At 38.5% G+C, this 12626-nt stretch overlaps 1 protein-coding gene across 1 annotated transcript; it reads left to right on the forward strand.

Annotated features, from left to right (window-relative positions):
* Nucleotides 1-1355: 1355 nt before the first annotated feature.
* On the forward strand, nt 1356-5268 carry LOC105037974 (putative disease resistance protein RGA4). The gene is made up of 2 exons (XM_010913616.4): nt 1356-4924; nt 5034-5268. The coding sequence occupies exon 1, from the start codon at nt 1642-1644 to the stop codon at nt 4861-4863; it is 3222 nt and encodes a 1073-aa protein (XP_010911918.3). The 5' UTR covers nt 1356-1641; the 3' UTR covers nt 4864-4924; nt 5034-5268.
* The last annotated feature ends 7358 nt before the right edge of the window (nt 5269-12626 follow it).

Genomic DNA, 12626 nt, shown 5'->3' on the forward strand with positions numbered 1-12626 from the left:
ACACAAACCCCTACCGAAACCTAAGAACTCCCCCTCTCCCTCTCTCAGGTGTTCTCCTTCCCATCAGATCTCTGAAAAGAAGAATGAATGAAAAGAAAAACAAGTGAAATGGAGAAAACATTTTACCTTTCAAAATTTCTGTGGAGCGGCCGAGCAAGCTTTGTTTCCCTTCGATTTGGGGTGGCCGAATGACGAAGTGGGATGGTGGGAAGCTTGGAGCAGCCGAACAAGGGAAGGAGGAGGAGGAGGGCCGATCGGGTGGCGAACGGCGTATGGCTTGGACCGCGCGGGTGCGGCGTCGACGAACACGGCAGCAGAGGGGAGCGGCGGACGGAGGTGAGGCGTGGACGGCGGGTGCGCGTGGACGGCGGGTGCGGTGCCGGCGGCGGAGATGGGCCGGGGTCGGCGGAGGAACGGGTACGGTGAAAATTAAAGGGGCGGCGGTAGATAGATTAGGGCACGGGAGGAGGGAGGTATTAAACGAACCTACCGACGCTTTTTAGCGTCGTTAAAAAGCGTCGGTATTTTATTTATTTAACGACGCTTTTGCTAAAAGCGTCGGCGTTGACACGCACAAATTTTACGATGCTTTTAAGCGTCGTTAACGAACGACGCTTTTTAAAAGCGTCGGCAGGTCAGCGCAACCTGCCGACGCTTTCAAAAAATGTCGGCAAAAAAAAGTCGGTAATTACATCTTTTTTTATAGTGACGGTTCCTATCTACTGCCTAACATGATAACCTAAGAAGAATATACTCCAGTTTAAAAGATCTCAGTTTAGTGCTTCAAATCCAAGATAAAAAAATAATGTTCTCTTCTGCTTGTGATATTTTCTCTTTAGATTAAGTTGGGATGTACATCCGAAAGACCTCTCAGTAAAATATATCATTACTGTAATTAATTTAGTTTTTGTCTATTTATGAAGAAAATATTATTTTCCATTATAACCGAAATAATATTACTAATATTTTTCCAATTGAATTATGTGTTAAATTGGTGGTTACGAATAATGGATGTCGACATAGCTGTTATTAGCGCTTACAATACAAAATAGTTGATGATAACAGTAGATTAACAAATGGTGGTGCCATAGCATGATGGTTACTAATTAAATAGACCAAAGCAGCCAATAAAGGGATTCTGTGGTAATTGCATGCCGACACGGGGAACCTAGTGCCATAGAGTTGTCCTTTTCCTCTTGTTTTCTAAGGGATTCTGTGGTAATTGCATGGCCGACGACGGGAATCTGGTGCCATAGAGTTATCCTTTTTCCTTTTTTTTTTTTTTTTTTTAAATAAGTAATGGTGGAGGAAGTATCTATTCATCAATAAGTCCCTTCGCAAGAACAAATTATTGCATGCACCAGGTGCAAGTGAACTGGGGCAAATCCCGGAGCATATCCACCGTAGATGTGCCCCGGTTCACCTGCACCTGGCGCATGCAATAATTTCTCCTTAGCAAGTCCTTTCCCTACTTCCAACAACTATTTTTTCTTTTCCTTTTTCTATGGCGAATCCGTTGGCCAAGTTCGTGTTACTGCGAAAGATAGGGTCTTTAAATCTTTATACATAGGCTTGCAAGGATTCATAGTGCCTCGCAGTTTCCAATTCTCTTAGCGTGTCAAGAGCTTCACTTCTCAAAAGATGGCAATGATCTTAGACGCTTTCGTGCGAAGATGCATGACCAAACTCGCAGATTTTGTACAGGGTGAGGTGTCAATCATGCTCAAGGTGAAGGATGAGCTCCAGAAGCTTCAGAGAAGACTGGAAAGGATAAGAGGTTCTCTTGAACATGCAGAGCGGAGGAGGCGCCCTGAAGACACAAACATCAGTAATTGGGTGAGGGAGTTGAAAAATATCATGTATGATGCGGATGATATCATCGACCTTTGTATCATCGAAGGCAGCGAATTATCGGAAAGCCATCAATCCGTTTCTGTGGTATGCCATCCCTGCCTTTTATTTTCTTGCTTCAGTTGTATGAAGTTCCGCCATGAAATTGGTGACAGAATTAGAGATCTTAATAATAGGCTGAAAGAGATTGTAGAGGATAGATCAGCACTGTCTAAACTAGAAGAATACACTAACCAAGATGTCCGAGTGAGCAGAGTAAATCCTCGTCAGACTTTTCCCATTGAGGTTAATTCTGATATCGTAGGGACACAAATTGAAGAAGATACCCAGGATCTTGTGGATTCATTAGTCAAAGAAGATAAACAGAAATGCTGGATTTTGGGGATTGTTGGGATGGGTGGAATCGGCAAGACTACTCTTGCTTCTAATATATACAATGATGAAAGAATAAAAGAAAACTTTCCTATACGAGTATGGGTTTGTGTTTCCAAGGATTTTTCAGGGACAACGTTGCTGAAAGAGATAATAAGAAGTGCAGGTGGAAATTACGGGCAGGCTGAAACAAAGGCTGAACTCATACCCAATCTTTCCTCTGTCCTTTCAAGAAGGTTCATTATCGTATTAGATGATATATGGAAAGCAAAAGTGTGGGAGGATCTGCTCAGATATCCTTTAGAAGGTGCAGCAGCTAGTGGTAGGATTGTGATCACTACTCGAGACATAAATATGGCTAAAAATATGAGTGCACTTGTCCACCATGTTCATGAAATGGATACTGATGATGGCTGGGCATTACTCTGCAAGAAAGTCTTTAGAGATGACGAGAAGGAAGAGATCTTTAATTTAAAAGAAATTGGGATTAAAATTGTCAAAAAATGTGATGGTCTTCCTCTTGCAATCAAGGCCATTGCAGGCGTTTTAAAGCTGAAGAACAGAACTAGCATGGAGTGGAATAACGTTCTCAGAAGTGATGCATGGTCTATGAGCCCACTTCAGAAAGAACTCCCAGGAGCGTTATTTTTAAGCTATGAGGATTTATCATCTGATGTTAAACAATGTTTCCTTTATTGCTCCTTATATCCTGAGAACTCTTTGATGCATCGTGATGATCTTGTTCGGCACTGGTTGGCCGAAGGTTTTGTAAAATCGCAAGGAGATGTATTGCTCGAAGATTTAGCTGAAGATTATTATAAAGAGTTGATTTGCAGGAATCTTTTACGACCTGATTCTGATTATGCAGATGAGAGTTGGTGCAGAATGCACGAACTGCTACGTTCTCTTGCTCTGTTTTTGATAGAAGATGAGAGCGCTTTTGTCGGTCATGAAAAAATATGTAACACGAACCCTTTGATCAAGCTTCGTCGCTTGTCAATTTCAAGTGTGGGAGAGAGGCTAGAAATCCCTGATGCAGTGAAAAAGCAGAGATGCTTGAGGACTCTAATTGTCTGGAATAGTCCAAAGACAAAGATTGTTGAGCATGAACTTGAAAGACTCGGGCAGCTTCGAGTTTTGGACTTGCGCGACACGGAACTGGAGAGCCTTCCGGGCTCCATTGGAAACTTGTTACATCTAAGGCTCCTGAATCTTGGTCGAACGAATGTCAAAAATCTACCAGAGTCTATCGGACGCCTTCAAAATCTACTGACGTTGAACCTCCCGGGCTGTAAATCCTTGCGCACGCTTCCCAAGGCCATCACAAGTCTGTGCAATCTAAGATGCTTTCGCCTTGAGGATACTCCATTGACCCATCTCCCAAAAGGAATAGGTAGACTGAGAAATCTCGTCTATCTTGATGGATTTGTGGTCGGTGATGATGGTGGTGAGGAAGACCAGGGGTGTGATTTGGAGGAGCTACAATCTCTGTACCAGCTGAGAGTGCTGCAGATAGACAGGTTGGAGAGGTCACGAGCAGAAGCTTCGGCACTTGCAAACTGCCGCTTTCTTAGAAGATTGGTTTTGTGTTGGCTGCCACCCAAAGCTGAGAATAATCAGCCACGATGTGGGGAGGACGCAATCCAAAAAGTGAACAAGATATGCAACGGCCTCTCTCCTCCATCCAACCTGGAAGACCTTGGCTTCTTCAACTTCTTTGGCAGTGGGTTTCCCGACTGGTTGATGTCATCCTCATTGGGTGCCTCATTTCCTCACCTGGCATTCTTGAAACTTGATAGTTGTAGATCATGTCCGCAACTTCCTCCGCTAGAACTATTGCCCCAGCTAAAATTCCTACGGATTACAGGCGCAGACGCAGTCTCAAGGATCGGGCCCGAGCTTCTTGGTCCGCGTGCCTCAGTAGCAACTGCATTTCCAAGGCTTGAATACCTGGAACTCCAACACATGCGCAACTTGAAAGAATGGTCACTAGGCATCGTGGAAGAGGTTGGTGATGAAATCAGAGGAGCCTCTAAGCTGCTGCCGCGTCTCAAGACCCTGTATCTAGAGAACTGTCCCGAGCTAATAGCTCTTCCAGACGGTCTGAGGCATGCCACCAACTTGAAGGAATTGTATATTACGGGTGCCAACAATCTGAGAGAAATCAAAAACCTCTCCTTAACTGACAAGCTCTACATTAAGGAAAATCCGCGATTGGAAAGAGTATCCAACCTTCCCATGCTGAAATCAATGGAAATACTGAATTGCCCAATGTTAGAGCAAGTGGAGAATCTTGATAAGTTACAATACCTGGTCTTGGAACATCCTTCTGCAGTACAGGGGCCCTCAGAGATACCAATCGGTCACTCGCCAGAGTGCCTCCAAGATGTTTCCAATAATTTTGATCAACAAATGGAGCACCTCCCGCGGTGGTTATTCGACCTACTCGGGCAGCATCAAAATGCTCCGACTGCGGTGCAGAATCTCAGAAAATTTGAACTGACATGCAGCTCACCACTGTTTAAGAGCTTCCTGAAGGATATACGAAATTTCATTCAGCGGATCCCTGAGGTCTGGATCGAAGACATAGATGGTTCCTCATGGATGCGGTATACCAGGGGACCCCCTCCCACCTTTTAAACCAACGAGCAAACGGAAAGCTAACGGATCAGGCGTGTGCAAGTGCGCTCTCTTCAGCAAGGTGATTTCTATTTTCGTTACGTTTACCTTTCCCTTTTTAATTTGTCTATGACCATTAAACCAGCTGCCATTATGCCTTAATCTTATATATATTAATTCTCTATTCCCAGGTACGGTTTCGTGTGAATTTAGCAGTTGGCATGAGATGGATGTGCTCAGTGTCTCTTACCTCTTTTTTTTTTTTCCTTATTTAAACTTTGTATTGGACTTGGATATTTATTCTGTAATTTCTATAAAGTGTATTGATAGTATTGTATCATTACGTTGAATGTAACTAATGAATTCATATGTAATAAATCATGTATCCTGGTGTTTTGATGGTATTATATCAATCTTCTTCTTTTATATATACATATAAAATTGAGGACCATTCTTGGTCAATCTTATAGATAAATTTTTACTGTTTGATCTCAGTTCTTCTTTTATGCTATTTTTGTGATTAAAGACTGGCCAAATCTATAAAAACTTGTGACGGTTAGAGCAGTTAAAATCTTCAAACAGTGAAATCTCCTTCTAGATCACATAAGAACTCAGGGGATGTTCCATTTGCAACTAGAATCGGAATGGATTGAAATTAGAATTGAAATGGCTAAATTCTTTGAAGTGTTTGGTCCGTGATCAGAATCAGAATAAAAATTGTAAATAATTCAGAGAAGAATAGGGATTAAGTTTTAGATAGATTGGGCCATTCTCATTTTATCCTAGAATCGGAATGGGACTCCTCCCAACCAATCAATTGAAATTAGAGTCACCCATTTCCATTTTGGTTGCAAACCCAACTCCTCCTAACAAAACATCCCCTTAATACTTTTTGATTTCATGTACCTGATCTTTGGCTCGGCCAATTAACTACTCTCAGGTGGGAGGCTTACTATGCCCGACAGGTTGCTATTGGGGAACAATCGGGACTAGTCTAAAAACTCATGCCTAGATTGTTGGTCCTTCGATTGTAGGAATGCATGCACAACTAGACTCTTGAAATAGACTTGCAAAGAAGTAGGCATCATGCATGGTTACAGTGAACTCACGAACTTAATTAAGCTCTGCTTGAAATTATCGTTGGTAGTAGAACATTTGCTAATGGAGCTTTTAATAAAACATTAACCATATTTCTAAAGTATGTTGGAGAACTTTAATATCTATTTGGCAACCAAACTGAGAAAGTATTTTTAGGATAAGAAAATGATAGTAAAGAATAAATAATATAATAATGATAGTAACATAGTATTATCAAAATATTATTATAGTATAATACATTATAAAGTAATATATCTATTATTAGTTAATAATTATAATATAATTTTTCATATAAGTATTATTATATATTACTATATTACTGCATTATATAGAATCATTATAATATATGAACATGGTATTATTATTTCAGAATAATTTTATAATAATATTATATTATAATACACATATATTGGCGAGAAGTGCTTTTTGGGTTCCAGAAAGCACTTTTAGCCCCTTCAAAAATAATTCCAAAGGGGCACTTGATATCATAGAGGAAATGGCTACTCAAGACAGGACTCTTGCTTGGAATTTCTTTTTCTTGTGCTAAATTGACACCTTCTGAGCCACCTAAACTACCTAGTTGATGAACTAGGTTGCCAAAGTGCTCTATGACAAAGATATAAGCGCATGGTATTGCAAGATGGCAACCTATGATCTTGCGCATCAACCTGACTTGCAACCATCTTGAATTAAATGTGTTCAAATTTGGTAAAAACAAGTTTAGATTGTAAATTGGGTTGCCTGACTTGACTAATTTCTTAAATAGGCTACTTTTAGATTTAGAGTTCGGAACCATTTAATTATCGATCCATTTAATAGTTGCCTTAGGTCAACACAATCACAACCCGACCCATTTAAGATACATATAAAATATGTTTAAGTTGATTTGACCAATTTATTAAATGGTTAGGAAGGCTGTGATGCATCATCGACTTAAAAAATAGGTTGGATTCTATTATAGTATTTGGCTTGCCTAATAAACAGGTGGGGTTCATATTGACATATTTCTAGTTTCACTTATATTTGACCCATATTTGATCCGACCTAACCCATTTACCTTTTCCTTAAATTTGCTTTCATAAATGATATAACAGTCAAGGTATATTTGCAATAATGGAATCTTATACATTATAAATGCATAACATTTCAGTGTACCGCCATCATTGGATCTGTTAGATTTGGTTCTAATTATTTCTTCCACAAAGTGTGGTTTTAGTTGTAGAATAGGATAGATATAATGACAAAAATAACTTTTTATTCTATGCAATGGTCAAAAAACTTTATTTATTTTCTTCTTTTGTTTTGTGTGTGAATAGGAGTCTAAGCAAGTACTCTATGGTGAAAACTTGGAAACCAGACTTATCTAGTAAGATGAGCATCTTTAACTAAGAGAAATCAAAAACCACTCCTTAACTCACAAGCTCTACATTATGGAAAACCTGAGGTTGGAAGGAGTATCCAACCTTCCCTATTGGGTTCGGATAGCCCAACGAAATAATGGATTTCAAAATTTATTATTATAAAACCCATGACACCCGAAAACCTAGATTCAAGATCTCTTGACTAATTGTAATTAATGAATAATTAATAAAATAATTAAGAAGTAGTTTAGATAAATATCTCTTATGCTAAATTTTCAAATCTCCACAGATATACAAGCGTATGCCCTCCATAGATGATCCACACGAAAGTTGCTCCAAGAACAGGACTTCTTGCTTCAAAACCTTGTCGATGAGTTCCAACTTATAGAACTCGGTTTGATCCAATCTGATCAAACCCACATCTTGACTTGGACTTGATCTCTCTTTGACTCGAACTTGGACTCCTAAACCCTCTCTTTCTTCCTCTATTTTTCTCCTAATTCTCTTTCTATGCTCTTATCTTAAAGTGGGGCAAACTTGTTTTAATTTCAAAATAATATCTTAACAAGATAAGGAAGAGAACTATCGGAAAGAGTTGAGAATGCCTTGAACTGATCTGCCGCTCCTTATTTATAGCAACAGAAGGGGCACAGAAAGGATCCAGATATGCTCTTTCGTAGAGTCCCTTAATCAGCTTATCAAAAATTAAGTCTTATTTGAGAAGGACTTTTAATTTTCAGATACGGTGATTCAGCCTTCTCTCGTATCCTCTATGCAAACCAGTAATTAGAAGATGCCATATGCACCTCAAACCATCTTAGAAAATTTTGACATTTTGCCGCATGATAGCCACTTGAATTAGGATTCTAATGGCATAAAAATCAAAGTGTGACAAGATCCTAATCGTGAGAAACATTAGTATGAAGTTATGACTATTTGCATTTCTCACTGCCGCATGCATGCAGAACTTTGGGGCATTTCACACCTCATTAGGCTATGGCACACTTTAAACTTTGTACCACTCTGATAGAGGGCTGAGAGAACTACAAGATAGGTGTTAAAGTTTGATTAATTGGGAGTTTAAGTTCCCTCAATCGAATAAAATAATTCAGTCTTATCCCCTTGGAGCGCTCGACATGATAGAGTCCTAACCAATTTGGACTCTATATATGATGCCCAAAATGCTGAAAAAAGTTCAATAAAAATATAGATAAATCTGATCCAAGTCAGAACCTAATGCAATTTGATTAAAAGCCAAATTGGATTAGCCAATTCAACAAGATTTTGACCAAATTAGCTCGATTAAGGAGCTAGGGTTTGTGCCATATGTGCTAGCATGTTTTTTGATAATCCTAGTTGGTTTCTTTGGTCCAACCAATCAACCAAAATCTAATCTTAATTAATTTTCTAGTGTGCGTGACCCTATGGGCTCCACATCTAGCCAGTAATAGGTCTGAGTGCATATTGTTTTATTAGATTAGACTCTATCTAATCGATTTAGATCAAACCAAAGCTAGCCATATTATCAAATTAGAACTCTTTCTAATTAACTCATGAATTAATCACTTTAATTCATAAAAAATTGATAAGATATGGTTGATGTCTAGCAACATATCATGTTTATTCGAAAGATATAAAATTTGATAGAAATTATCAAAATACTCTTTAGTAGTAAGTTACTATGCAATTCAATCCTTTGATCATCTTGCTCCCTGAATATGTTCATGAGTAAGGAATTATGTCGAACTCAAATACATATTTCTATTGACTCATCATCAATCAATGATAACTCTAATGAAGAATTAGAAACTCTTTCTAATCTTTATACTATTTTGGTCAGAGACTTTTTGAGTTATCTAGAGATGAGAATCATAGGATATCATTTCCTTTTACTTGGAGTGATCGATTTTTTATTGATCTACTTACAACCTTTATACATAATCTACCATATCCAAAACACCCTGTTTATTACTTAAGTCATAGTTGAGTATGAATCAAAATATGAATTCATGTATACAAGATTTCATGATGATCTCAGGTCTAAGGATCACTTGCACAATTCCCACTTAGAGAACTATCTTTTGACATACAAGTAAAGCTTTCATAAGTTATTTTTTTTAAAGAGTCTACTATTAGTATCATGTAACACAGAGAAATAATATGAAGAAAGCTTCAATTTTTTGGGTTGGTTCGCTAAAAAAAGTCACAGATGTAGAAAGAAAAAGAGATTAGATGAGTTAAAAATACTTGATTGAGGAGAAATGAAGCGTGGAAAAAAAGATCTCGGTCATGGCGAGCGAGCAAAAGTGATGGAGATACAGAGAAAGGAGGGAGAAGATGAGCGTACCGAGCAACAAAGTGAATTGCAGCTCAGTGATGATTTTTTTTTTTAATTTTTTGATAAAATTCACATTTAAGAGAATGAAGAGATCTTGTGGAAGGAATGTGGGAGCGGCCACCTGATAAGAAGTTGAAGACAAGCCTCTTATAAGCTATTTCGTTGGAAAATTAATCTCACCATAGCCGCTAATTTACTTTACCCAAAGAAACATGTATATACAAAGGAGGAGGAGGTAAGAAAGAAATGTAAAAGAAAAAGAGATGGTTTCTTCTTTTGCTTTTAGTCAACTCACCAAGTGAGAGAAAACTCTTAACATTTTCATGTTATTAAAAACAGATTTGTTCAGGAGTGAGAGAGCTTGATTTCAAATCAAAACCGGGCCCTAGCAATCATCAAAATTAATTCAGCTGCCGAAGAAGAATCATATATCATTTCACAACCAGAAAGGAAGGAAAAGAGAGAGAAGAAGAAGAGAAGATTAAAACAGAGAAAGGAATGAAGAAAGAGAGAGAGAAACGACTTATTGACGGTGGAGCAGATGAACTTGCAGCCGAGGACGATGCGGCTGACGAGGATGGTGAAATCCCCCCGCGACTCCACATGCTTCGTCTGCTCGTTCAGCACGTGCCGTGTTATGGTCATCAGATCTCGAAGAGAAGGGGGAGGAAAGGGGTCCAGATCGAGGTTCGTGTTCCGCAGGGACGTTGAGAGGAAAGGAAGGCGGCGGTCGTCGACGGAAGGGACGCGCGGAAACATTGGGATCAAAGAGGGCAGCGATCGTCGACGGAAAGGACGCACGGAAACATTGAAAGGAATGGAGGGTGGCGATCGTCGATGGAAGGGACGCGCGGAAGAGGAAGGACGCGCTCCGAGAATGAGAAGGAGATGAGGAGCAGGAGGGCGGCGGTCGTCGACGAAAGGGAAGCACGGAAGAGAAACGGACGCGCTCCGAGAACGCGAAGGAGATGACGGGCGCTCGAAAAAAATCGCGTGGAAGGGGAAGGGCTTGGAAAGAAAAAAAAAGTCGCGCGCGCGGAAGAGGGGTTATTTTGGGTTAGTTACCATAACGTGCAATCTTCCCTGCTGTTTAAGGTGATCGTTGAATAAAATAAATTTTTTTAATGATTTGGTTTAAAGATAAAAGATAGATTTTTTTTTCTAGCAGTTTTACTTTATCACTTAAAAAAACAGATATTTAATAAAACTTTCTCAACAATTTGACTTGACCGTTGGTAAAAACAGGAGTTTTCTCGACGATGCAAGGAGCCCGTTGTTAAAAATAATTTTTTTTTTCAACAATTTGACCAAACTGTTGGCAAAAATAAGATTTTTTTCAGTGATTTAATCAAATCATTAAAATTTTTTCTAATGATTAATCTGATCATCGAAAAAAAAAATCTAATAAATTTTAAAAAATACTACCTAAAATCTATTTTTTTAATAGTATGATTTGACTGCTGATAAAAATAAAATTTTTTCTAGTGGTGTGATATGACCGTCGATAAAAATAAGACTTTTTCTAGTTTGATCGGAACGTCAAAATTTTTTTTTTTTTTTTTATGATTTCATTAATCACTGAGAAAAATAAGATTTTGTCTAATGGATTAAAAAAAAAATGCCGCCTAAGGTCTATTTTACCAGCGGTGTTCTATATCTACTGATAAAAGAGTGCTGCTAATTTTTTTTTCTTGTAGTTAGTTATCTAACTTTTTGGCAACAATTTGGCCTTCGATTTTTTGTGAACTTAGTGAATATTTTCTGAAAAATAATCTTCTTTGGCAATGATTTGACAGTCGATGGTGGGTTTCACAAGGGAGCTTTGTCCTTTTAAATAGAGGGAAAGAGGGAAGGAGGTGGACTCCTCCCCATCATCAAAGTTCGACTCTTATAGAGAGTCTATGGAAAAAAAGAGAAGAAGACTTCCAACAGAGTCTTTTCTCTATTTTTCTCTCTTTTATTTTTTTTTGACGCTTTGAGATTCATGCAGTAGATTTTTAAAAAAGTCTAGATTCTTATAGATAATATGTTATCCACTTTCACCTCTACTTTAAATATAATAGTTCGTATAATTCATAGAGATTTTTTTGACTTTGGAAACTCTTCACTTATATTTTGAGCCTTATTAGAAAAAATTATCATGCTGAATGTGCCATAATACATTTTCAAAGAGATATTCATGTCTCATGATGAAGCCAAAATTTTTTTTTATCTAAATTTTGGTCGTTCACTTTAGAACCCCACATCTGTGGCCAAATCCGACCAAATTTGAATTTTTCAAGTTGAGATTGGGTTATACAAGAATCCAACCCTCCCCGAATGATCCATTAGATTAAAAATTTTAGTCATAGATCAAACCTAATCTTCTATATATTAGGTTAGGTCTGGGTCCTACATTAGGACCTAAATAAAGAACCTGTTCAGGTTGGGATTACTCATGACTCGGTCCGACATTATCTATTTGCACCTCTATCATGATAAGTCAGCAAACTAAATAGTTTTCATATAGTGGAAGTTGGAAAACCCTTTGGCTCAATGTCTTCACAGCATTGGATCAAGGATTTAGTTGGTGCCTTCGATAATCAACTAATAGGTAGAAGGACAGCTTGGCCATTGTGCAGGGGTGGGCAGTCAGAGGAAATTTCAACTTGTCAGTGCTACTTATGAACAAGGCTAATGGCTTTCGATGGGTGATCACCAACATTATGGACCAGATGATCGATTGGCTAGTAGGAGCTATGATAGGAATTGGTTGGAAGTGCTTATAGTTTAACATGGTTTGTCGCAGGGGACTCTAACATCAGAAGGTTTCCTCATGAAAGGGTTGGTAGATAGGGTTCAAGTAGGACATGGATGAGTTTGCATAGGTGATTAGAAGTCTGGCATTGATTGACATATACACATGATATTACACATGGTCTAACTTGGGGGAGGATTTGGTGATTTCTCAATTGGATCACTTCTTTATTACAATCAATCAAGAAAGC

This window comes from Elaeis guineensis, chromosome 1 (genome assembly GCF_000442705.2).
Source record: "Elaeis guineensis isolate ETL-2024a chromosome 1, EG11, whole genome shotgun sequence".
NCBI classification, from domain to species: domain Eukaryota; kingdom Viridiplantae; phylum Streptophyta; class Magnoliopsida; order Arecales; family Arecaceae; genus Elaeis; species Elaeis guineensis.

Bases quoted from the DNA above. Each gene is read 5' to 3' on its own strand.
- LOC105037974 (XM_010913616.4), top strand. From the start codon at position 1,642: ATGGCAATGATCTTAGACGCTTTCGTGCGAAGATGCATGACCAAACTC.